General features: G+C 33.8%; 1 protein-coding gene across 15 annotated transcripts in view; it reads right to left on the bottom strand.

Moving 5' to 3' along the window:
- Positions 1-27,964, bottom strand: part of LOC126750389 (uncharacterized) — a 387,538-nt gene that overhangs the window by 15,443 nt on the left and 344,131 nt on the right. For all 15 annotated transcript variants that reach the window (XR_007665705.1, XR_007665706.1, XR_007665704.1 and 12 more), the window contains one exon: positions 8,311-8,980. Coding sequence is in view for 3 of the 15 variants with exons in the window: in XM_050460004.1 (XP_050315961.1) it covers positions 8,311-8,924 (614 nt within the window). In the remaining 12 variants the exon portion in view is untranslated. The remainder of the gene's footprint in view (positions 1-8,310; positions 8,981-27,964) is intronic.

The raw sequence follows: 27,964 nt of genomic DNA, 5'->3' as shown, positions 1-27,964 counted from the left end.
TATGAATGGAAGTTTCGTAATAAGTGCGTAAACTGAGTACTTTACGTATGGTGGAAGAAACAAATTTTTAAATTATTTATATGGTTAGCGCAACAAAACTAAGCAATTTTTATAAAACCGGACATGTTAATTTATTATTGCAAAATCAAGAATTAAGTGAACCTTCACCGGTTGGGTGGTAAAATTCATTTTTTTCAAAAATGGTAAAATTCATTTTGCCTAGTAACTAAATACTTCCACGCCAAGTTTTTCAGAAACTGTTATATTTAAGAGAAAAATGCAAGTAACGTTTTTGATAGACAAAATTTCAGTCTAGATTTTTCGTAATTACACTTTTTTCCAATAGTCCAGTAGTTTTTGAGTTAAACACTAAAATGTGTCTCTGAAGGGTAAAATTCATTTTGCTTAGTACTTCCAAGCCAATTTTTTCGAAAACTACTAGATTTAAGAGAAAAATGCAGGAAACGTTTTTGATAGACAAAATTCCGGTCTACATTTTTGGTAATTACACTTTTTTCCAATAGTCCAGTAGTTTTTGAGTTAAACACTAAAATGTGTCTCTAAAGGGTAAAATTCATTTTGCTTAGTACTTCCAAGCCAATTTTTTCAGAAACTACTACATTTAAGAGAAAAATACAGGAAACGTTTTTGATAGACAAAATTCCAGTCTACATTTTTGGTAATTACACTTTTTTCCACTAGTCCAGTAGTTTTTGAGTTAAACACTAAAATGTGTCTTTAAAGGGTAAAATTCATTTTGCCTAGTAACTAAATACTTCCAAGCCAATTTTTTCAGAAACTACTAGATTTAAGAGAAAAATGCAAGTAACGTTTTTAATAGACAAAATTCCAGTCTACATTTTTGGTAATTACACTTTTTTCCAATAGTCTAGTAGTTTTTGAGTTAAACACTAAAATGTGTCTTTAAAGGGTAAAATTCATTTTGCCTAGTAACTAAATACTTCCAAGCCAATTTTTTCAGAAACTACTAGATTTAAGAGAAAAATGCAAGTAACGTTTTTGATAGACAAAATTCCAGTCTACATTTTTGGTAATTACACTTTTTTCCAATAGTCCAGTAGTTTTTGAGTTAAACACTAAAATGTGTCTCTGAAGGGTAAAATTCATTTTGCTTAGTACTTCCAAGCCAATTTTTTCAGAAACTACTACATTTAAGAGAAAAATACAGGAAACGTTTTTGATAGACAAAATTCCAGTCTACATTTTTGGTAATTACACTTTTTTCCACTAGTCCAGTAGTTTTTGAGTTAAACACTAAAATGTGTCTTTAAAGGGTAAAATTCATTTTGCCTAGTAACTAAATACTTCCAAGCCAATTTTTTCAGAAACTACTAGATTTAAGAGAAAAATGCAAGTAACGTTTTTAATAGACAAAATTCCAGTCTACATTTTTGGTAATTACACTTTTTTCCAATAGTCTAGTAGTTTTTGAGTTAAACACTAAAATGTGTCTCTAAAGGGTAAAATTCATTTTGCCTAGCAACTAAATACTTCTAAGCCAATTTTTTCAGAAACTACTAGATTTAAGAGAAAAATGCAAGAAACATTTTTGACAGATAAAATTCCCGTTTACATTTTTCGTAATTACACTTTTTTCCACTAGTCCAGTAGTTTTTGAGTTAAACACTAAAATGTGTCTCTGAAGGGTAAAATTCATTTTGCTTAGTACTTCCAAGCCAATTTTTTCAGAAACTGCTAGATTTAAGAGAAAAATGCAAGTAACGTTTTTGATAGACAAAATTCCAGTCTACATTTTTGGTAACTACACTGTTTTCCAATAGTCCAGTAGTTTTTGAGTTAAACACTAAAATGTGTCTCTTTTTCCAATAGTCCAGTAGTTTTTGAGTTAAACACTAAAATGTGTCTCTGAAGGGTAAAATTCATTTTGCTTAGTACTTCCAAGCCAATTTTTTCGAAAACTACTAGATTTAAGAGAAAAATGCAGGAAACGTTTTTGATAGACAAAATTCCGGTCTACATTTTTGGTAATTACACTTTTTTCCAATAGTCCAGTAGTTTTTGAGTTAAACACTAAAATGTGTCTCTAAAGGGTAAAATTCATTTTGCTTAGTACTTCCAAGCCAATTTTTTCGAAAACTACTAGATTTAAGAGAAAAATGCAAGTAACGTTTTTGATAGACAAAATTCCAGTCTACATTTTTGGTAATTACACTTTTTTCCAATAGTCCAGTAGTTTTTGAGTTAAACACTAAAATGTGTCTCTGAAGGGTAAAATTCATTTTGCTTAGTACTTCCAAGCCAATTTTTTCAGAAACTACTACATTTAAGAGAAAAATACAGGAAACGTTTTTGATAGACAAAATTCCAGTCTACATTTTTGGTAATTACACTTTTTTCCACTAGTCCAGTAGTTTTTGAGTTAAACACTAAAATGTGTCTTTAAAGGGTAAAATTCATTTTGCCTAGTAACTAAATACTTCCAAGCCAATTTTTTCAGAAACTACTAGATTTAAGAGAAAAATGCAAGTAACGTTTTTAATAGACAAAATTCCAGTCTACATTTTTGGTAATTACACTTTTTTCCAATAGTCTAGTAGTTTTTGAGTTAAACACTAAAATGTGTCTCTAAAGGGTAAAATTCATTTTGCCTAGCAACTAAATACTTCTAAGCCAATTTTTTCAGAAACTACTAGATTTAAGAGAAAAATGCAAGAAACATTTTTGACAGATAAAATTCCCGTTTACATTTTTCGTAATTACACTTTTTTCCACTAGTCCAGTAGTTTTTGAGTTAAACACTAAAATGTGTCTCTGAAGGGTAAAATTCATTTTGCTTAGTACTTCCAAGCCAATTTTTTCAGAAACTGCTAGATTTAAGAGAAAAATGCAAGTAACGTTTTTGATAGACAAAATTCCAGTCTACATTTTTGGTAACTACACTGTTTTCCAATAGTCCAGTAGTTTTTGAGTTAAACACTAAAATGTGTCTCTTTTTCCAATAGTCCAGTAGTTTTTGAGTTAAACACTAAAATGTGTCTTTAAAGGGTAAAATTCATTTTGCCTAGTAACTAAATACTTCCAAACCAATTTTTTCAGAAACTATTATATTTACGAGAAAAATGTAAGAAACGTTTTTGATAGACAAAATTCCAGTCTACATTTTTGGTAATTACACTTTTTTCCAATAGTCCAGTAGTTTTTGAGTTAAACACTAAAATGTGTCTCTAAAGGGTAAAATTCAATTTTGCCTAGTAGCTAAATACTTCCAAGCTAATTATTTCAGAAACTGTTATATTTAAGAGAAAAATGCAAGTAACGTTTTTGATAGACAAAATTCTAGTCTACATTTTTGGTAATTACACTTTTTTCCAATAGTCCAGTAGTTTTTGAGTTAAACACTAAAATGTGTCTCTAAAGGGTAAAATTCATTTTGCTTAGTACCTCCAAGCCAATTTTTCAGAAACTGTTATATTTAAGAGAAAAATGCAAGTAACGTTTTTGATAGACAAAATTCCAGTCTACATTTTTGGTAATTACACTTTTTTCTAATAGTCCAGTAGTTTTTGAGTTAAACACTAAAATGTGTCTTTAAAGGGTAAAATTCATTTTGCCTAGTAACTAAATACTTCCAAGCCAAGTTTTTCAGAAACTACTAGATTTAAGAGAAAAATGCAAGAAACGTTTTTGATAGACAAAATTCCAGTCTACATTTTTGGTAATTACACTTTTTTCCAATAGTCCAGTAGTTTTTGAGTTAAACACTAAAATGTGTCTCTAAAGGGTAAAATTCATTTTGCCTAGTAACTAAATAATTCCAAGCCAATTTTTTCAAAAACAACTAGATTTAAGAGAAAAATGCATAAAACGTTTTTGATAGACAAATTTCCAGTCTACATTTTTGGTAATTACACTTTTTTCCAATAGTCCAGTAATTTTAGAGTTAAACACTAAAATGTGTCTCTAAAGGGTAAAATTCAATTTTGCCTAGTAGCTAAATACTTCCAAGCCAATTTTTCAGAAACTGTTATATTTAAGAGAAAAATGCAAGAAACGTTTTTGATAGACAAAATTCCAGTCTACATTTTTGGTAATTACACTTTTTTTGAATAGTCCAGTAGTTTTTGAGTTAAACACTAAAATGTGTCTTTAAAGGGTAAAATTCATTTTGCCTAGTAACTAAATACTTCCAAGCCAAGTTTTTCAGAAACTACTAGATTTAAGAGAAAAATGCAAGAAACGTTTTTGATAGACAAAATTCCAGTCTACATTTTTGGTAATTACACTTTTTTCCAATAGTCCAGTAGTTTTTGAGTTAAACACTAAAATGTGTCTTTAAAGGGTAAAATTCATTTTGCCTAGTAACTAAATACTTCCAAACCAATTTTTTGAAAAACTACTAGATTTAAGAAAAAAATGCAAGAAACGTTTTTGATAGACAAAATTCCAGTCTACATTTTTGGTAATTACACTTTTTTCCAATAGTCCAGTAGTTTTTGAGTTAAACACTAAAATGTGTCTTTAAAGGGTAAAATTCATTTTGCCTAGTAACTAAATACTTCCAAGCCAATTTTTTCAAAAACAACTAGATTTAAGAGAAAAATGCAAAAAACGTTTTTGATAGACAAAATTCCAGTCTACATTTTTGGTAATTACACTTTTTTTCAATATTCCAGTAGTTTTTGAGTTAAACACTAAAATGTGTCTCTGAAGGATAAAATTCATTTTGCCTAGTAGCTAAATACTTCCAAGCTAATTATTTCAGAAACTACTATATTTAAGAGAAAAATGCAAGTAACGTTTTTGCTAGACAAAATTCCAGTCTACATTTTTGGTAACTACACTTTTTTCCACTAGTCCAGTAGTTTTTGAGTTAAACACTAAAATGTGTCTCTAAAGGGTAAAATTCAATTTTGCCTAGTAGCTAAATACTTCCAAGCTAATTATTTCAGAAACTGTTATATTTAAGAGAAAAATGCAAGTAACGTTTTTGATAGACAAAATTTTAGTCTACATTTTTGGTAATTACACTTTTTTCCAATAGTCCAGTAATTTTAGAGTTAAACACTAAAATGTGTCTCTGAAGGGTAAAATTCATTTTGCCTAGTAACTAAATACTTCCAAGCCGATTTTTTTAGAAACAACTAGATTTAAGAGAAAAATGCATAAAACGTTTTTGATAGACAAAATTCCAGTTTACATTTTTGGTAATTACACTTTTTTCCAATAGTCCAGTAGTTTTTGAGTTAAACACTAAAATGTGTCTTTAAAGGGTAAAATTCATTTTGCCTAGTAACTAAATACTTCCAAACCAATTTTTTGAAAAACTACTAGATTTAAGAGAAAAATGCAAGTAACGTTTTTGATAGACAAAATTCTAGTCTACATTTTTGGTAATTACACTTTTTTCCAATAGTCCAGTAATTTTAGAGTTAAACACTAAAATGTGTCTCTGAAGGGTAAAATTCATTTTGCCTAGTAACTAAATACTTCCAAGCCGATTTTTTTAGAAACAACTAGATTTAAGAGAAAAATGCATAAAACGTTTTTGATAGACAAAATTCCAGTCTACATTTTTGGTAACTACACTTTTTTTCAATAGTCTAGTAGTTTTTGAGTTAAACACTAAAATGTGTATCTAAAGGGTAAAATTCATTTTGCTTAGTACTTCCAAGCCAATTTTTTCGAAAACTACTATATTTAAGAAAGAAATTCAAGAAACGTTTTTGATAGACAAAATTCCAGTCTACATTTTTGGTAATTACACTTTTTTCCAATAGTCCAGTAGTTTTTGAGTTAAACACTAAAATGTGTCTCTAAAGGGTAAAATTCATTTTGCCTAGTAACTAAATAATTCCAAGCCAATTTTTTCAAAAACAACTAGATTTAAGAGAAAAATGCATAAAACGTTTTTGATAGACAAATTTCCAGTCTACATTTTTGGTAATTACACTTTTTTCCAATAGTCCAGTAATTTTAGAGTTAAACACTAAAATGTGTCTCTAAAGGGTAAAATTCAATTTTGCCTAGTAGCTAAATACTTCCAAGCCAATTTTTCAGAAACTGTTATATTTAAGAGAAAAATGCAAGAAACGTTTTTGATAGACAAAATTCCAGTCTACATTTTTGGTAATTACACTTTTTTTGAATAGTCCAGTAGTTTTTGAGTTAAACACTAAAATGTGTCTTTAAAGGGTAAAATTCATTTTGCCTAGTAACTAAATACTTCCAAGCCAAGTTTTTCAGAAACTACTAGATTTAAGAGAAAAATGCAAGAAACGTTTTTGATAGACAAAATTCCAGTCTACATTTTTGGTAATTACACTTTTTTCCAATAGTCCAGTAGTTTTTGAGTTAAACACTAAAATGTGTCTTTAAAGGGTAAAATTCATTTTGCCTAGTAACTAAATACTTCCAAACCAATTTTTTGAAAAACTACTAGATTTAAGAAAAAAATGCAAGAAACGTTTTTGATAGACAAAATTCCAGTCTACATTTTTGGTAATTACACTTTTTTCCAATAGTCCAGTAGTTTTTGAGTTAAACACTAAAATGTGTCTTTAAAGGGTAAAATTCATTTTGCCTAGTAACTAAATACTTCCAAGCCAATTTTTTCAAAAACAACTAGATTTAAGAGAAAAATGCAAAAAACGTTTTTGATAGACAAAATTCCAGTCTACATTTTTGGTAATTACACTTTTTTTGAATAGTCCAGTAGTTTTTGAGTTAAACACTAAAATGTGTCTTTAAAGGGTAAAATTCATTTTGCCTAGTAACTAAATACTTCCAAGCCAATTTTTTCAAAAACAACTAGATTTAAGAGAAAAATGCAAAAAACGTTTTTGATAGACAAAATTCCAGTCTACATTTTTGGTAATTACACTTTTTTTCAATATTCCAGTAGTTTTTGAGTTAAACACTAAAATGTGTCTCTGAAGGATAAAATTCATTTTGCCTAGTAGCTAAATACTTCCAAGCTAATTATTTCAGAAACTACTATATTTAAGAGAAAAATGCAAGTAACGTTTTTGCTAGACAAAATTCCAGTCTACATTTTTGGTAACTACACTTTTTTCCACTAGTCCAGTAGTTTTTGAGTTAAACACTAAAATGTGTCTCTAAAGGGTAAAATTCAATTTTGCCTAGTAGCTAAATACTTCCAAGCTAATTATTTCAGAAACTGTTATATTTAAGAGAAAAATGCAAGTAACGTTTTTGATAGACAAAATTTTAGTCTACATTTTTGGTAATTACACTTTTTTCCAATAGTCCAGTAATTTTAGAGTTAAACACTAAAATGTGTCTCTGAAGGGTAAAATTCATTTTGCCTAGTAACTAAATACTTCCAAGCCGATTTTTTTAGAAACAACTAGATTTAAGAGAAAAATGCATAAAACGTTTTTGATAGACAAAATTCCAGTTTATATTTTTGGTAATTACACTTTTTTCCAATAGTCCAGTAGTTTTTGAGTTAAACACTAAAATGTGTCTTTAAAGGGTAAAATTCATTTTGCCTAGTAACTAAATACTTCCACGCCAATTTTTTCTGAAACTACTAGATTTAAGAGAAAAATGCAAGTAACGTTTTTGATAGACAAAATATTCCAGTCTACATTTTTGGTAATTACACTTTTTTCCAATAGTGCAGTAGTTTTCGAGTTAAATACTAAAATGTATCTCTCAAGGGCAAAATGACATTCTTCCAGTAACTAAATACTTCTAAGTCGATTATTTCAGAAACTACTATATTTACGAGAAAAATGAAAGACACGTTTTTGATAGACAAAATTTCAGTCTACATTTTTGGTACCTAAATTATTTCCATTAGTCCAGTACTTTTCGAGTAAAACACTGAAATAAGTCTCTGAAGGATAAAATTACATTTGCCCAAACATAAGCCCAGATTGATAACCCGAACTAAAGTCCTGTGAATCAAAAATGTTGCGTAAGAAAGAGAGAGAGAGAGAGAGAGAGTATAATTATTATTCGGCAAATTAGCAGATTATATAGAGCTAGTAAAGACAAAAGAACACGCGTTAAAATGAGCAGAAAAAACCCGTGCGACGTTGCAACGTGTTCTAATGCCGTTATTTTTTTAGTCCACGCTCTCATGGAAAAAAGAGTAAAAAACTTATTTATTTGTTGATTATGCTTGGACTAAAATCCTCTGTGTTAAATGAGGTACGTAAGAGATAGAGAACTTTTTTAAAATTTAAAATAAATCCATCGACATGGTACTCATTTTCAGCTACTTTTTACTGGGGAATACAATGGTGATATCAGATTCTTAGTACCACGAGCAGTTTTCCTTAAACTTAACTAGACCCTTACCTGAAAGTGGTTAATAACATGGTAGCCATGGTGGTAACGGGATACGAGTTATCCGGTATACTCCTCTTCGTCGTACTCCCATACGCGACCTTATTAAACACCGCCGCGATACTCTTCTCCTCCAAATTGATTTTATCCAAAAATTGTTCGGTTTTATCCAGCTCGTTCGCCCAAGCGCTGACACGACCCGCACTCAACACCACCGCAAACGCTAACGTTAAAACTAACGAAATCGACGACTTCCCGCACATCAGAGAGTATAGGCACACAAATAACTTACGCGTAACCGTAAACGCTAACCTAAACGCTAAATTACAGTCTTTAAATAAAAATTGATCACAGACATTTTTAGGTTCTAATAAGTCGCTATCGCACGACGTTAAACGCTCGTTCGTGGCACCGATCGACGCGTTAACGTTAATTATCTCCGTTATAGGGCCGTTATGTTGCGATCTCCCTCTATTACGGCCGTAGACCCGTTTGCACCGACGTACTTTCCGGTTCTCACCCCCGGCTCGACCTGACTGGGGTGGCGTCGGTTCAACTGCTTCTGCACAGTCGAGGGTGGTCATTGCGCTGGTGGTGGTGGTAGTGGTGGGGGGCAGTGACGTCATTATCGAGCGGTGTTTAACATCGCTGAAGATGGTGGTGGGTCATTTATTGGGTGAATCTGAAATTTAAAAAAAAATAAATTAATGTTGAAGCAGTTGGGAGGTTTTACAGCATCAATATTGCGATAAGTGTCTAATAATGTGGTAAAACTTTTATAAGGATGTCACTGAGCATTAGGTGCATTTTAGAAAAAATACTTTGCCACGCATTATACTTAATGTTAGAGAAGTTAAGCGTTACTCTTAAAATACGGTATATCTTTGATATTAAGGAGGGTTACAAATAAATTTAGCGTACAAATATGTTTTTTTTTAAGTAAGGAGTTGCTGCAATAATTATTTATGATCTGGGGTTCATCCAAATGTTAATTCACGTTATTTTATGGTAAGGCGAAAGGTCTCTAATAGATGCTTAAATAAAAGAAGGAGAAGTTTTGATGAAAAATCTAGGTCTATATTATCAGGACAAAAAAAACATTCTCGATATGTTTTTCGAATCTTTGATTTTTGGAAAACCGTTGATGGTACCAAAAATCTGACATGATCATTGGATTCTCCAGTAAAAAGCAGTTGAAAATGAGTACCATCTCGATGGCAATATTTTCATTTTTAAGACAGTATTTGTTTTATTAGTAGAACCCTTGATGGTACCAAAAATCTGACTTCACCATTGGATTTTCCAGTAAAAAGCAGTTGAACATGAGTACCATATCGATAGAGTTATTTTCATTTTTAAGACAGTTTTTGTTTTATTAATAGAACCCTTGATGGTACCAAAAATTTGACTTCACCATTGGATTCTCCAGTAAAAAGCAGTTGAACATGAGTACCATATCGGTAGTTATTTTCATTTTTAAGACAGTTTTTGTTTTATTTGTAGAACCCTTAATGGTACCAAAAATTTGACTTCACTATTGGATTCTCCAGTAAAAAGCAGTTGAAAATGAGTACCATATCGATTGAATTATTTTCATTTTTAAGACAGTATTTGTTTTATTAGTAGAACCTTTGATGGTACCAAAAATTTGACTTCACCATTGGATTCTCCAGTAAAAAGCAGTTGAAAATGAGTACCATATCGATAGAGTTATTTTCATTTTTAAGACAGTATTTGTTTTATTAATAGAACCCTTGATGGTGCCAAAAATCTGACTTGATCATTGGATTCTCCAGTAAAAAGCAGTTGAAAATGAGTACCATATTGATGCAATTGTTTTAATTTTTAAGACAGTATTTGGTTTATTAGTAGAACCCTTGATGGTACCAAAAATTTAACTTCACTATTGGATTCTCCAGTAAAAAGCAGTTGAACAAAAGTACCATATCGATAGAGTTATTTTCATTTTTAAGACAGTTTTTGTTTTAATAATAGAACCCTTGAATGTACCAAAAATCTGACTTCACCACTGGATTCTCCAGTAAAAAGCAGTTGAAAATGAGTACCATATTGATGGGAATATTTTCATTTTTAAGACAGTTCTTGTTTTATTGGCAGAACCTTTGACTTATTTTACTGACTGAATTATTTTGATTTTAATTTCTTTTTTTGTTTTTGGGAAAATCGTTGGTTGTAAAATATATAATATATTTCAATATAAATAAATAATTAATTTTTTATTACAGCATTGAATTCCTTAAAAAACAAAATGCCTTGAAAGCGAGTACAATGTTGGCGTTAAATAAAATTCGTAAAAAATTATAAAAAATGCCACTATTAGAGATTTTCAGCACCAAAACGTTCTTTAACCAAAACCATTTTCAAAGGAGTTTTCGCACATAATCACTCCAAAAGCATTTAACGTTATACATATATCCATTCCATTAAGAAGTTTCCCCATTTTAACCACCACAACGACATTAAATTGCAGTACTTTTTATCTCATTTTAACTAGAAAAAAAAGGAAAGTTAATGAAATGCACACATACGACATCCATTAGCGTCACTAAAGCGGTCTTTACCCTTAATGAATTTCGAAATTTACGACCGAAAAACGACCAACGTAAGTCTCATGACCGCGTCATCGAAAACGTTTAATCGAAACTCGATATCGAGAGAGTCGATCTACCTGCCTGCCTGCTGCTGATGACCCCTGGTGCAGCTGTTGTCCGTATTATAATAAGGGAACACCGAAATAGCCCCCCGAGCGCATATTTACAACAAAGTCAATGCACAAAAGGGCCCAAACTTACAAGTTTTACCGATGGAATGTTCGAAAAAATTCAATGGGTGCTAAGTCAATATATAGTTAAAGTTCTTTCTGTGACCTATTGAAATGTTGTTGACAATGGTGCACGGGTGGTGCCCTTGTATTCGGGAGGATTAAGTGTGTAATGAGATTTTCGGAAGGGAATTACATGCCCGATTCGTTAATAAGCCTGCTGAACGTCTCTATTATTCCGGTAAAAATGCCTTCAAATAAATGAAAATTGACGAGGTCATAACCATGGGTCGGACGCATATTCCCCGATTCCGTTTTGTCACATCGATAAATCCTTAACTTTATTGGCTTCCATCAGTTCCGATATTGACACCTATCCTGCAGGATATATACGGTTACTTTGATGGGATTCGATGGCTGTCCCGGATTGCTGAGTAAAACCGGGATCAGTTTAATTGCAATTGGGTTATTCGGTAACGTCAGTTCGAGTGCAGGTATTGTTTTGGGTTTCAACTAGTTAGGGAGAGAGAGAGGAAAGTGGGAAAAGTATAATCCTCAAATAGGTGTCCAATGAATGTATTAGAAGAAACCGCGTATCAATTGTCAAACATTTATCTCCTATGGTTTCAGAAATACCTGCAAATCTTTACTATTAAAGGCGATAGACCCATCCTTAAAGATCTCTTTAAAAACACGACGAAAGTAATAGAAAAACAACCCAAAAATGTATCTGGGTACGGCCCCGTAATCTTCAAAATTAGTGGGATAGAGAGAGATACACAATCACTTGCACAGCCTAAAGTAGGAATCGCCAGATCTTAGGTGTTTTATCTTTGTTTGATAGACTAGCTAAAAAGAGGTGACAAGTCTGGGAGTGCTGCGAGTGTTTAAAATGATTTGTAAAATGCTTGGATTTTAGTCCGCGGTCAATTTTTTGGTATTATTTTCTTTTTAAAAATGGACATTTTCGAAAGAAAAATTAAAAATTGCGTAAAACATGGGGTTTTACGTATATGTATTTAAAATCATTTCATAGATAAATTATATACATTTTTTCCTTTTAAACATGTATATCATGCGATAATAAATACGACATAGACGGCACCGACTATTTAGTGCGGCATCTGCGACACATCAAAGATTCTAATAGATCTCTGAAATGGACTTTAATCACCTTTACAGTTGGTTCTGGAACACCGACAATCATAATATTGTTTGCCTTGTCCTTCTGCTCATATCAACATATCAAATCTCGACTCAAACATTAGTTATGTCACAGTCCCTTATGGAGAATGCTGATCATTGCTTATGCTTAACTTGCTTTTTTACTCATATAAATATCCACCATTTGTAATTTTTAGTCAGTTGAAATTGTAGCTACGCTAAGTTTGTACAAAATAAATATTGTATTTTTTAAAAAGGAGTTTGGCATATTCGAATAGTTAACTGGCGCAGTCGGTAGTATTCGTGTAAAGTCGTTCTATCGTAGAAGTTTTTTAAAATTACGATTCGAATCTACGGTTCACTAAGTTCGACGGTACATCGGATTGTTAAGAACATTGTGAGCTGTATAACCTGTGATCTGGAAAGTGGTTAATCGTTAAGTGCTTTTTGGATTGCTGGGAAACTGCCACTACATAGGGCAATTTCGCAAGGATTGCTGCTTCGAGTAGGACTACATTGCCTCTGGAAAGTTCATACTTATAGGACCGGATATGACCAGAACAATAGGCCAGGAATATTAATGTAAGTGCAATTTGAATTGGAAACTTGTTTTAATGTCAGAGCTTGATGATATAATCGAAGAATTAAATGTTTTAAAAATAAGTGAACCTTCAGCTGACTCAAGAACTAAAAATCAATTATTTCATTCTATTGGAAGTAATTTTAAATTGGAAATCGATAATTTAGTAGTAATTAGTGATAACAATTCTGCATTGACTTCTCAAGAAAATAAATTTCTTTCAAATCAATCAATAATGAGTCAACTCAAACCGGAATATCTTAATTGTGTTCCGACATTTGATGGAAATCCTAACGATTTACATCGCTATCTATCAACTTTATATAGCAATTTTTATAGGGCATCAAACCCAGTTGATTTTCAAAATATCTTTTCGTTAAATAGCTTAATTGGAAAACTAACCGGACAAGCAAAAGTTATCATAAATATTCAAAATGTTACAACTTGGGACGATTTGAAAGATACTTTAAGGCGTAACTTTGCGGACCAACGAGACGAAACATGTCTTAATAGGGATCTTGTCATGTTGAGACAAAACAATAATGAACAACCCAGCCAATTTTACGATAGAGTACTTCATATTTTAAATCTTTTATGCTCTCATATTGATATAAACGAAAACAGCATTGAAGGAAAAAATACCAAAAAACAGTTATATAATGAACTAGCTTTAAAAACTTTTCTCTCTGGCCTAAAAGAACCCTTAGGGACAACTATTCGATGCATGAGACCTTTAAATTTAGCTCAAGCCTTACAATTCGTGACTCAAGAAAATAATACTCATTATTTTTAAAACAACATAAGACAAAATCCTCAAATTAAATCAAATAATACGTCTCAACCCCAACAAAATAGAACGCAACCAATTTATAGTCAAAATAGACCCCAATCTTTTTCTTATTTTAATAATCATCAAACCCCAATGCCAAGGCCAAATATTTTTAGACCTCCATCTGGAAATCTTAACCTTTTCAGGCAAAATTATTTTGGGAATAATTTCCAACGAAACCCTGGAAATAGTTTTCAACGATTCCCTTTCCCGTCGTCTAAAATTTATCCCAGACCAAATCAGGTCAATGTATTTGGACCCAACCAAAATAAACCACTGCCTGCCCCTGAACCAATGAGCATTTGTTCTAGTGGCCCTAGGCCAAACCAACCACATAACAAAAATCAAAACATATTTCGAAATACAGGAAGCCAACCCAATTTCATCTTTGAGGAATTATATTCCACAGAAATGTATGATGATAACGAAAACGCTCACTATGTTGACCCGTATTAAGGTCGGGGCACACATATCCGTGCCGAGACCGCACCGTGCCCGGAGCGTAGCTCGGCCGTGTCTCGGTGCGTTATCTCCCAAAACACACATCTTCGACACACGGCCGCATCCCGCATCGCATTGGACGGTCATGACGCACTTTAAAGTATTCAGTTTGGATCGAAACTTAATTGGGTTGGTACATTAAATTCATTTCAAAGAAAAATGTTTTCGAAATTTGGTAATGATCAACAAATGCAGCATTCGCAATACGAGAACAACTAAATGATTTCTTTAGTTCTATAGAGGGCAGCGTAGATTGGCAGGAAAATACAGCCCTGGCAATTTAAATAATTTAATTTATGGATCATATTTGCCAGTTTTTTTAGATGTTGCATCTTTTTCGCTAAAATGTAGTAAATAAAATCTAGATCGTGTCAAATTCATGTTTTTTACTAGTTATTTGGTTTCTTCGCCGTAAAAAAAATTTTTCTAAGACGAAAATCCCAAACAACTAATGTAGAATCTAGTGGTAAAAATATTGGTAATTAAACTTTGTAACCTTTTTTTATGTAAATTTAAAAACTAAATAGCTAAAAATAATTATTATAAACTAATAGCTTCTCAATTTCCATTTTAATTTCCAGCTGTATGATCACTACGGGAACGCACCGTCGTCCGTCACCGTCGATTTTTAAAACAAAACTATTCTAGCTCGTTGCGGACTCGATGCGGAGTCGGCGCACGGGCACGGTGCGGTCATGTTAAGACTACTTCATATGATTACGAACGACAATTCACAACCGAGACACGGCCGTGCTACGGTGCGTGCTCGGTGCGAACTCGTTGCGGGCATGTGTGTCCCGACCATAAATCGTTATGTGAAGACGAGCTCGTATAATTTTATTGGTTTACTTTAGACCTAAGTCGTCCGTGACACGGCCGACTCACGGATCGTTCTCGTTGCGGTTATGTGTGTCCGGACCTTTATTCTCCGATGTGTTATTATAATGCACCTACGTACTACAACCAAGAACACGTGTACGACTATCCTTATCAAGAATACCAAGTTACCGTTGAGGCGACAAGTTCATATGAGATGGCCAACGAAACCACAGCTGATGATGGGAATACTGAAAATCATCACCTACAGGAATCAAATTTTCGCAATCGATTCAGGATCAACAAAATCATTTTTAAATCCGGAAATTGCTTTTAATTTTTTTCCTGACCGAATTATCAATGACTCTTTTATCGTTAGCACAGTTTTTCAAAAATCCTCTCACAAATTTAGTACCACAGTACCGGCTTCAAAAATTTTTAAATTGCAAAAAAATAAAGACTTAATGTTTTATTTATTTAAGTTTCATAATGTTTTTGACGGTTTAATAGGATTAGATAATCTGAAACTGCTAGAAGCTAATATCGATTTTAAAAGAGGCTTTCTAGTAACGCCGTTTTCGAAAATCAAATTAGAATTTCATTTCATAAGACCAAAATGGAACTTAATTGTGTAACTGTTTCTTCTGGTTGAGGCCTAGTGAATGTTTTTTAATATCTGATTATCTTCCTATATCAAATTTTTGTCGTCAACAATCTATACATGGAGGAACCATGATCTTGGCTAGGCAAACAATTGAAACGATTTTTTGTAATATTGATAAGTATGATAATCTTCTGTTAGAGAATGTTTTTGAATTCTCTCTTTCTTTTTGTAAGCGTTTTAATTTATATATTCTTTGTGTTTATAGGCCACCTACAGGAGATATTGCTATGTTTCTGGACAAACTTGATTCTATTTTATCCCAGTTGTACACTCTAAGGTTATATTGGCTGGTGACTTTAATATCAACTACACTGATGAAACCTTGCCACGTACTTCTCTTTTAAGTATTTTAAATTCTTACGACTTGAAAATGCACTTTCTTTCTCCCACACGAATAACTTCTTCATCTGCAACTACAAATGACTATTTCTGTACAAATTTTGATGACGTTTTATGCACAGTACTCCCATCTGGTATTTCCGACCATGAAGCTATTCTTGCTAAAATGCCATATAATACTGTATCATCTTCATCTCATTATATGGGAAGAATTTTCAGCAGGAGAAATTTCAATGCTTTTTCTGCTGCTACAGCTTCGGTAAATTGGAATGCACTTGAAACGGCTTCTGACCCACTTACTTTATTTTTTCAAGTTCTGTGTGATAAGATCAATCAGTGCTTTCCTAAAATGAGGCTTAAAACTAAGAAACGAAAACCATGGGTTACAAGAGGCCTTAGAATTTCTGCTAAAAACCTCCGTTTTTTGACTAAATTGTGCAAATATACCACAAATGAAAATATCCTTGTATATCATCAGAAATACCGTAGTCTGTACAGAAAGACAATTAAAGCAGCAAAATCTAATTATTATAGGGATCGCTTAAATATGTCATCAAATAGGCAAAGAGAGTGTTGGTCGATTATTAATGATTTTAGACATTGCCATAGAAAAGTATCTGAACCGGAGTTAAGACCTGACATTTTAAACGACTATTATTGTGATATACCTAATATCTTGCTCAAGGGCGTCGTAGTAACATTGATCCCTTACACTATCTTCAACAAGTGTCGGTTGAGCATTCATTTTTCTTTCATCCTGTCGAACTTACCGAAGTAAAAAATGAAATCAAACGCCTAAAAAACCATAAATCATCTGGAGCTGATGGGATATCTTCGAGGTTGTTACTCTTTTTGCCTGATTCAGCCTTAAATGCTTTAGTTTCTGCCATAAACAATTCTTTACATAAGGGCATTTTTCCTTCATGTTCAAAAGAGGCAGTGGTTATCCCTCTTCATAAGGGTGGAGATTTGGATCAGCCTTGTAATTTCCGTCCCATTTCTATTTTGTCTACCCTCTCTAAGATAGTTGAAAAACTTGCAAAAAGCAGAATTTTGTCCTTTTTACATCATAATGGCATTTTGTCTGCAAATCAGTTTGGATTTCAAGCCGGTAAAGGGACTCATGATGCTGTTTTTAGCTTTTTGGAGAGCGTCTATGTGTCCTTGAATTCTGGAGAGTCATCGGCGGCAGTGTTTTGTGATCTATCCAAAGCATTTGACTGTGTGGATCATGGAATACTGTTATCTAAGCTCGATAAATATGGTTTTAGAGGCGTAGCGTTGCGATGGCTTGAGTCCTATCTATCAAATCGTACTCAAAAGGTTTCAGTGTCTGGACGTTTGTCTGCTTCTAGATCCCTAAAATGCGGCGTTCCCCAGGGTTCAGTGTTGGGACCACTGTTATTTTTACTGTATGTGGATGACTTGAGTTCATTGAAACTGCAGGGCAAGGTGGTTCAGTTTGCTGATGATACCACCATACTATGGAGCCATAAAAATTCTGACTATATTAAGACTTGTATCCTTGAAGACCTTCAGATTTTATCAGGGTGGTGTGCTTCCAACAGGCTCGTGTTTAATGTAAGAAAGACGTCTATTATGGGGTTTAAGTGCGATGTTCAGGGTCTGATGTTTGACGAAAATTCCCTCTTGCAGAATAAAGAGTGCTGCAAGTTCCTAGGAATTACCATTGATGGTCGCCTTCGGTTTGAAGATCATATTTTACATTTAGCTGGGAAATTATCTTCTGGATGTTTCGCAGTAAGAATGGCAAAACAAGAGCTGGGAGGGGTGGTTGCACGTTCAGTGTACTTTTCACTTATTGAATCTCATATTCGGTATGGCTTGCCTTTTTGGGGTTTAACCAATAAGGGGCTACTTAACATTATCTTTGTTATTCAAAAAAAAGCAGTTAGATACCTGTGTTCTGCTAAGTTAAAAGATTCTTGCAAACCCCTCTTCATTTCTGAAAAAATCGTAACTCTTTTTTCACTTTTTATCTTAGAAACAGCTGCTCTTATTCACAAAATTCCCAAACTACCCTCTGATACTCGCCATTTGACTCGTCGTGTAAATGATGTTCCTCTACCTATTCCTACGTCTTCCCTTACCAAAAACTCATTAATTTACATAAGTAAAAAAATTTACAATCATGTTCCTCTGTGTGTTAGACATATATCGGATGTTAAGAAATTTAAAAGAGAATTAAAGTCGCTTTTATTGGCTAAGGCATATTATAACCTGGATGACTTTTTTAATGATAGGTTTTAACCTTGGACATGTTGGAAAGTTTTCTTTTTTTCCTTTTTTCTACTCTAGTTTTGTCAACAAGTTTACCTTTATTTAGTAATTGATTATTTTATTTAGTTATCTTTAATTTAAGTATGTTCAAAAAGTTTTGTCTTCTTGTGTTTAATTTTGTTCATTGTTTTGTCAATTTTTGAAATTGTATTTGTGTTTTGTTTTTTTAGCTTGTAGGATGCTTGTATACAAGATTATTTTTACGTAATATAGCACATTTTCTTTCTTTCTTTCTTTCTTTCTAGAACCGAGCAAGTCATAAAAATTAAAACTAATATTCAAAATGGAGAAGTTATAATACCGCACACGAAAATACATAATTGCGAAATCCCCGAATGTTTAACTTTAGCAAAAAACGGTCATGCGCTAACCACGATTTTAAATAATTCTTGTGACGAAGTTATTTTAGATTTTTCTGAACCATTAGAAGTAGACTGACTGTACTGACATTAACCTCAACAATTTTAATGACGCGCATTGCGATAATCCTACATTAGATTCTTCAAAAATTAGAGTAGATCACTTAAATCCTGAAGAAAAGAAAGCTATTCTTAACCTCTGTAAAAAATACGTTGACGTTTTTTATCAGAAAGACCAGCCCTTAACTTTTACAACAAAAATAAAACACTCAATAAAAACAACAGATGAAATTCTTATTTATACCAAGTCCTATAGATACCCGTTTATCTATAAAAAAGACGCAGAATGTCAGATAAACAAAATGTTAAATCAAAATATCATAAGACCATCAAATAGACCCTGGTTGAGCCCAATTTGGGTAGTCCCAAAAAAGATGGACGCTTCCGGCCAACAAAAATGGAGAGTAGTTGTGGATTACCGAAAATTAAATGAAAAGACCATTGGTGATAAATTTCCTCTTCTAAATATAACAGACTTACTGGACAAATTAGGAAGGTGTCAGTACTTTACTACTTTGGACCTAGCGTCGGGATTCCACTAGATTGAGATGGATGAAAAGGATATTGAAAAGACCGCCTTTAGCACAGAAAGTGGACACTTTGAGTACCTAAGGATGCCTTTCGGGCTTAATAACGCCCCCGCGACGTTCCAAAGAGCAATGGATTCTATACTGAAGGGTATCCAAAACGAGAAATGTCTAGTCTACATGGACGACATAATCGTCTTTTCGTCGTCACTACATATTGAAAACTCTATAACTTTTGCTAAACTTAAAACGATGCATCCTAGTATTATTAAAACCCCAGATCTATTTAACGAATTAAAACAATTAGAACAACGAGTAGGTTCTAATCAACTACCAATAAAAATTGAACTTGAGAACATGCTTTTAATAGAAAAAATAATAAAAATTACCTCTTACATTCTAAATAATAGAATTACATTTATCCTACATGTTCCCGTAACATTTAACGAAAATTTTGAGATATTTCACTTATATGCTGCCCCTGTCCTTGTACAGAGTCGGTTTAAGGTTATATTACCGCGAAGTAAATATATAATAAAAAACAAATTGCATTACGCATATCAAAGCCAGGCTTGTCAAGAAGTCTCCACACAGCACTCTGTAACAAATCTAATCTACAAGATGTTCAGGAATCTAGCCCTTGCGAAGTCCAACTGCTGTCCTATGTCAAAAGCACTTCCATATGTAGCCAGATACAAGTCGTTCTTAACCACATCATGATTAACCAGTTATCTAGCTTAAACAACTGGTTATTTGCCTTACCAAAAGAAGCACTAGTTCTACTGAAATGCCAAGCACAAGAAGAAGAGGTTCAGCTTATGGGATCTTATATGGTTAATATTCCGAACAACTGTTTGGCCAAGGTCAACGAACTTATCATTACTAACGATGATAAACCCACAAACTTCAGCCCACAACCACTACTGCTTCCAGATCTAAACAAGATCAATGAACCATTGCCACTACTAAACCTAAGTTTCACATCAACCGATGTAAAGCTAGATGAACTTCAGGAGTTGCAGAGCCAGGTAGTTGCAATCGACCCTTCACTAGAATTCTCCAGAGTAGCCGCTGTACCCTCATTTTGGACAATCCTTATCTATATCATGTTGGTAACTGGGATTAGCTACCTATGTTATGCCAAATTGAGAAAAAGATACTGTACCCAGAAAAAATGCCAAGAGGACAACCAGCAGTCGATCCAGCTTCCTTAGCGGTAGAGCTGTCACTAGGGGTGGAGGAGTTATGTCACAGCCCCTTATGGAGTATGCTGATCATTGCTTATGCTTAACTTGCTTTTTTACTCATATAAATATCCACCATTTGTAATTTTTAGTTAGTCAGTTGAAATTGTAGCTACGCTAAGTTTGTACGAAATAAATATTATTTTTTAAAAAGGTTTTGGCATATTCGAATAGTTAACTCATTGCAACTGCATGGAACTGCATGGAACTTTTTAGCTCGCCTAAGTTTTTTTCCAATACTTTTTTAAAGGGCGCTAATAAGTCAATAAGGATAAGGTTTTTATAACTTGCCTGAGTACTTTTTCATCCATTTTAGATGGATTAGAACTATTTGTAGGGTTTTCTAATAGACTAACCTCACTTTGCAAGGTGTGTTTATAGCAGATCACGTTTTCGTCTTGGTTGGCAACTCTGGTCTGAAACACGCAGCTTCTGTGGAAACTAGAGCTAATTTAATGGCGTAATTAGATTTTTGGTACCGTCAGCGGTGTTGTTAAAAGTCAATGTTTTACCATCGACGTGATACATAATTTTAGCTAATTTTTCTTTTGACAGTACCAGCGGTTTTCCTAAATACTACTAAATATTTTCATACTTTTATCGTTTTTCAGTTAATCTTATTCATGTCAAAAGTCACATAATCTTGCTCGGTAAAGATTAAAGCGTAAATTCTCGAATAATTTTTTAATCCAATTAAACAAACACCGTAGGATTATTATGCTAAAAGAGACGAGAAAAAAAAAAACAGGCGGTTGTCGGTAAACATCGCAAAGCCGAGGCGCGTCTAAGATTTCAAAAGACCGCCAAAGAAGACGACGTACGACGACGACGACATAATCAAGAAAATTGTTCCTCAAGAAAGCGGCGATTTAAAAGAAGAAACTTCGAAATAATCTCCGACTTATCGTAATTAATATGCAGATTGGGAGCAGGCGCGAGGCGATAAATTTAAATTAGCTTCATAAATTCGTCGTTGGTTGTTGTCCAAACTGTTTAACCCGTGAAATTAAGTAAAGTACGAGTTTTTCGGGTTACAATAAGAATCAATTGGGTCAATGGGGTTTTTATGACCCCCATCGTGTTTATATTGGGTCTAATTTTGGAGCTATAAAGACCGATTTTATGATCTTAGTGATTATGGTATTGCATTAGTGTGTTCTAGTTTCGACAAAGGCAACACAGATAAAGAGTAATGAATTTTAAAATTGAACCGCTGTAGATTTTCATTTCATTAATTAAAAAATGATTTCGGAAAAGACAATTAAATTTGCCATAAAAGAGTAGGGGAGACCGGTGTCAATTGTAACAAAATATGCTTTTTTATTTTTCGTTGGTTAGTCTTGCGCTCTAAAAAACTAAATTTATTTTGCTAAAGCAGGCCCGCGCGTGTTATTTAATTTGGATCCACACACCTAAGATGCATTTGCTACCAAACGGCATTTGAAGCCACACTCACCGCATTTGTGTTTACTCCCCGGATAATCAGCCTGTCCGATATTTGTTGCGGCGTGTCGTGTCACGTTTTGAAATAAAAATGAAGGACGATATTACACAAACCATTTTATTTATTCAGGAAGTAGAGAAATCTTATATGACCACACTTTGCAGGTAACATTCTATAGTAAGCTTGAAATTCATCATGATGATTTAATAATTGCTTTAATACTTCAAAATTTCCCTTTTTGGAACAACCATTATTATAGGGATGAACCCATTGACGACGTTTTCTTCGGTTTTGACTTAATAATTGCCACATCATAAAATCATCGTCATCAGAAGACGACGACATGGCTACAAATGCGGAACAAAACTAAGCACTGATGTGCGTGCTTTTACCGCATTTGTGGCAAATGTACAAAATGTTGAACGAAATTATGTTGAAAGATAAAGGTGTCGCCACCTTTGTAACTTAGGTGTGCGGCCCGCTTAAGGATATGTTCTACGTTCGATAAAACTTGTCGGAATTTAAACTCATCAAATTTATACTAAAATAAAACTATTCCACTTTTTAGGAGGCTATGACAACTGTTACAATTGGCACCTATCTGGTGTCAATAGTAACAAGCATGGTGTTAATTGTAACAACCATCTATACCGACGCAAAAAGTAAAGAAGGGGTTATAATAAAATACTTCACCTTAAAATAAGTTTATTTTTTTACGCAACATAAAATGGGTTTTTATAAATGCGCCCATTCTCTGCAAGTTCTACATTGTATCCATACTTCTGAGCTTAAGGAATATGAACCAGAACACACTAAACAGAAAGTGTCATCATTAGAAGAATCTGAAGAGTAATTTTCCACGGGTTTGTTCTTAACTGTTTTATTCACTTTCTTGCTCTTATTTTTATTTGTTTTGGTGGTGTCATCTTTGCCAATTTGCCGTTTTACTGAAACTTTCTTCTTTAGAGTTTGTTCTTCAGTAGAGTTTTTTTCTGGTGTGTCAGTCAGTATAGCAGTTTTTCTTTTTATTCGACCCCCTTTTTTCGCCTTAGAAAGATCGGCTTTGGGCAAAGGTTTTAGAACATCAGGTGTAATAAATGCTACCGGTTGTAGTTGAGGCGAAGGAGTGGTGTTCCTGACAGTTGATGGTCCTGGCTGAGGTGAAGAATTAGTGTCTCTTGTCGTTGATTGTTTCAATTGACTTTCAGCTATCTCAGCAGGTTTAGCTATAGGTGATTTTGTTGTAGATTGAGTTTGCTGTAGGGTTTCATCTAGTGGTCTATCAGTTACCGTTGATGGTAAAAAATCTGAATCTTTTGTCTGAAAAATCTGAATAATTGTTGGTGTAGTGGCTAAAGGTAAAGATGATTTAACAATTGATGGTAAATCATATAATGGGTGGAATGCATAAAAAGTAGTAGATGCTAATGCTTCGCTAAAAAGTATTTACTTTGTAGCATTTGCTTGTACATAAAAGTATCTACTTCGCCTATGAAGTAAATACTACACTGTACGGCCCAACAGAAGTACTTACTACTTAAGAGAAAAGTATCTACTAGTGTCAAAGTTCTCAAAATTGACAAGACACTTGTCAAAAGTCGTTTTTCTATCAGTGCGTCTATTAGTATTAAGTGTGTTCGTGTAATTCGGTTCGGATTCAAACTTTTTAAAAGTTCAGTGATTATAATACTGGTTTAACTATGAGTGATTCTTCAGATTCCGATGCAACAAAAGAGCTAGGACAAGATAAAAACAAACAAGTATTATTTGTTACTCTACTTGAAACTTATCAAATTTTATTTGATAAAAAGATGACACCAAAAATTAAAAACGAAAAAGAAGATGCACTAAAAAAATTAGCAACTGGTTTTAATAAAATAATGAGAAAAAACCTAGACACAAAACAAATTTTGAAAAAGTTTAATAACATGAAAACAAAAGTTAAGAAAATAGTGGAAATAAAAGAATTGTACTGACGGAATGGCAAAAAAAATTCTACGACTTATGGAATGTAGGAGAAAACCCAGTTCTGCACAGAGTACCAGGTGCATGTCAGGCCGGTGTAAGCAATGAGATTGATGTTTCCTTCCAAAACAGTGAAGATGACTTCCTCAGTTCTAAATCTGGCTCCAAACAAAAAAGTTAAAGTCATGACACCTAAAGGTTCTAAAGCAGCCGATAAGGAGGAGACACTTATTCAACTACAAAAGACCTGTCTACGAAAACAAATTGACGCAGCCGAAGCCCAAATTTCTGCTTCTCGAGCTCAACAGTCTTCAGCCGAAGCTCATCAGGAACGGGCCGCGATTGCATTGGTAAATTTTGCCAAAGCTGGTGGGCAGTTAGTTGACTATTTAATTAGGCGGGACATGTTGAATTATTAACAGGAATATAAAATCTACGTATCAACCCATAATTCGATCAAAATCATACACCTTGTAGATATTTAGCTATATTGTGAAGTACAAATGCACTCACAATATGTTCCGGAATGTTTTTAGTTTTTAGGCGAAAAGTATACTGGACCATTGGAAAACGCCGTTTTAACTGACCAAAGCAGCGCTCTATGACACATCGTTCCTTTACATGGATTAAATTATAATTTTCTTGCATTGGTGTAGTTGGATTTTTATATGGTGTCAATAACCACGGGGCAACACCATATCCTTCATCACCTGATAAAGCTGCTTCGTGCACATTATTATACATAATTCCATGCACTATGGAGTTTCGCCAAATTCGACTATCGTGTACGGAGCCTGGCCAAGATGCATCCACACTTGTAATCATTTCTCGGGCATTACAAGTAGCTTGAACATTTATTGAGCATACTCCTTTTCTGTTCACGTATTCATCACCGCGAATAGATGGTTTTGTTATTTTTACATGGGTACAGTCAATAACACCTATAACCCTGGGCATTCGCTCACCACGTGCTCCCTCATTAATAGCAACTCTAAGCAATTCGTTAGTGTTGGGGAACTTTATCCAATTGTTTCTTTTTGAATAAATTGCTTTAAATACCGTGGCTAAGGTTCTGGAAACAGTGCTTTGATTGACGTCTAGATCAACACCAACTTCTTGCTGAAATCCAGGATCTCTTGTAAGAAAAGTTATTTACATTTTTCAAATTACAAAGTTAATTTACTAGAAACACCTACACTTCTCAAAAAAATCTCCATTTTCCGAGTCGGTGACAGGGCTCCACCCCTTGTTTCCACCGGTTCATTATTATCTTGGAGAAAATAATGTCCAAGCCACTCTACATTTTCTCTGTTAAATCTAAAATACCAAAGCGTGATTAGATGATTGGGATAGAAAAATCTATTAAATTTATGGTAATTACCTACATCATTTTCGATATAAATCGTCATTATTGTATTCTCTTCTTTGTTTGTATACCTTTTGACGATGCACATCCATAAAAACTGTCATTTTTTACTAAAACACTTTGATTGCTGGGGCCACAGTTTGTCAAACACCAACTTCATTTTAACTGTAGTAAATACTACTATAACTAGTAGATACTTCCAAAGGATATGCTATAGAGTAGTATATGCTACAGAGAGTAGTAAATGATTCATTAGTGTAGTATAAACTTTAGAAATGTAGTACATACTTGAAGCATTAGCATATACTACTTTTTATGCATTCCACCCATTGTCATACGCTTTCCTGGATTGTTCTTCATCCATTGATCGGCGTAGTTGTTGAAATACTTTTTAAAAGGACCATATACACCACGATCCAGTGGTTGGAGACGGTGGGAAGTGTGTGGTGGAAAAGACAACAATGTTATGAAATTTGCTCTGCAATAATCTATTAATGAAATGGATACGACATGTGAAGAGTGATTGTCTAATAAAACCAAAACTGGGTGTAGCGTGTTTCACAAAGTGTTTTATAAAGTCAAGAAACTCATTTTCTTGCATCCACCCGGATTTATTTCCTTTTCCTACGCATCCAACAGGTCCATCTCTAATAAAATGATCCTTGAAATACAAACATTGCCGGAATTGCGTTACCAACAGCGTTTATAGCCGCACACAGCGTAACAAGTGTTCCACGCTCCCGACTTGCTACTGATCCTACTTGCTTGGTTCCTCTTTTTTGCAATGACCTTGGTTGGCTTTTGCACCTTCAGTCTCGTCAATATTGTAAATATTTTGTGGCTCAAAATTGTGTCTTCCAAGACAGTTGCCAGTTTATAAAAAAAGTTGGAGACATTTTCTTTGTTGAAATTCATGGCTCGCGCAAGACTTGTTGCTTGGCGTGTGCGAAGTGTTAAGTGAGGATTACTTCTTGGGAAAGCTACAAGCCAATCTTCACTAGCCTGTTCTACTTCATTTCATTTTTGAGGATAGTTAAGCCGATTGGCAGATGCAAACTGAAAGGCTAGTTTACGAAGATCCCGTGTAGTGAGGCCAAAGTACAAATCGACAGTTTTTTCACAGTATTTGACTAGCTGTGACTCTTGCTCAACAATACTTGTTGTAAGGATTGTACCCCACCTTAGGCTGTAAATTATTACGTAGAGCATTTACAAAGCGATTTAATGGCACATTCCATAACTTTAAGCCACTTTCCTAACAGACTGCTCATTATCAATAACCTTTCTTGCTGCTTCTTCATAAATAACTTTAGGTATCAGTCCCCTGTCGGTCTTCCTTGGTCTCGGTTTCATCATTTTTTATGACTATAAAGATAATATTTTTTAAAGAAATCATGAAATATTCTAAAAGAGACTTGATAATTATTTGTTGTCGTATTGGCTTATAACAATAATACAACAAATAATTTTGCTATATAAATAGTCAACAGATAAATAAATAAAATCGGCATAAAGTTAAAAAACAACTTTGATTTTTTCAATCGACACCTGATACTTACATTTATTTGGATATGTTGGAAAATACCATGGATCCGCTTATCGAAAACCAAATCGATGATGATGGAAACCCTATACTTGATAAGGCTGAAATATATTTCCAGCAAGACGGCGCTCCTCCTCACTATGTTCTTCCCGTTCGGCAATGACTAGACAACGAGTTTCCAGATAAATGGATAGGGCGAGGAAGGCCTATAGAATGGAATGCCAGATCTCCTGATATAACGCCGTTAGACTTTTTTCTATATCATCGACAGCTGCCATGATATCCCACAACATGTTTTTGAAAATGTCCGTCAGGAGTTTGAACATCGCCTATATCATTGCATTGTTGGGCCAAAAACGGGCAACATTTTGAACACTTATTGAAATAAAAACTGATATTTTCATGTTTTTGTTTTCTATCTGAACAAATTAAGATAAACAAAGATTTTTCTAATTTTCTCGAAAACGAATCGACCGATTTAAAAAAATCAAACGTCAAAATAAAAGACTTCGAAAGACCTTTTAAACAAGCTATTACTCGATACCCCTTGCCATTTAAAATGTTTAAGGGGATGGCCCTGGGGGGCAGAGGGTGAAAGGGGGTGAAGCAGGGGCGGATCCAGGGCTGATTTTTGGGAGGGGAAAATTTTTTTGAACACAGTGGATCAGCATAATTATAATATATTGTAATTGATGTATTAATGTTCATTTATTGAGCTACAAATCCTTGTTTTTGATGCAAATGTTACAGAAAAATTATTTCATAGAATAAAACGACGAGGCCCCAGTTTTGCGAATCGTTTAATGACTTCTTTAGGACTGACTTCAATGTCTTGGTGTATGTATAGCAAAGCCAATCCAATCAGTCTTTCTTGTAGCATCGTTGACCTCAGCCATGTTTTCAAGCAGCGACGAGTAGAAAAAGGGCGCTCAGGGCTTCCATTTGTCACAGGCAGTGTGCAAAATATACGACGATAAGCATTGATAGTCGAGAATATTTCAACATCACAGTTCTCCAAAGCTTGTAATGCAGTAGTTGGAAGTGGATTCGCTAAAGTTTTTTTCTTCTGCTTCCAATAGCACTGCCAGTGGTTCAACTCGCTTTTGAACTTAAAACGCTGCACGATGTTGTCATCAGTTATGAGTCCTTTGAATCTTTCTGTCAAACAGCTGTTAAGATTTT

This window comes from Anthonomus grandis, chromosome 2, assembly GCF_022605725.1.
Source record: "Anthonomus grandis grandis chromosome 2, icAntGran1.3, whole genome shotgun sequence".
NCBI classification, from domain to species: Eukaryota; Metazoa; Arthropoda; class Insecta; order Coleoptera; family Curculionidae; genus Anthonomus; species Anthonomus grandis.
The sequence above is the reverse complement of the archived record's forward strand: the minus strand, read 5'-3'. Positions and strand labels throughout refer to the sequence as shown.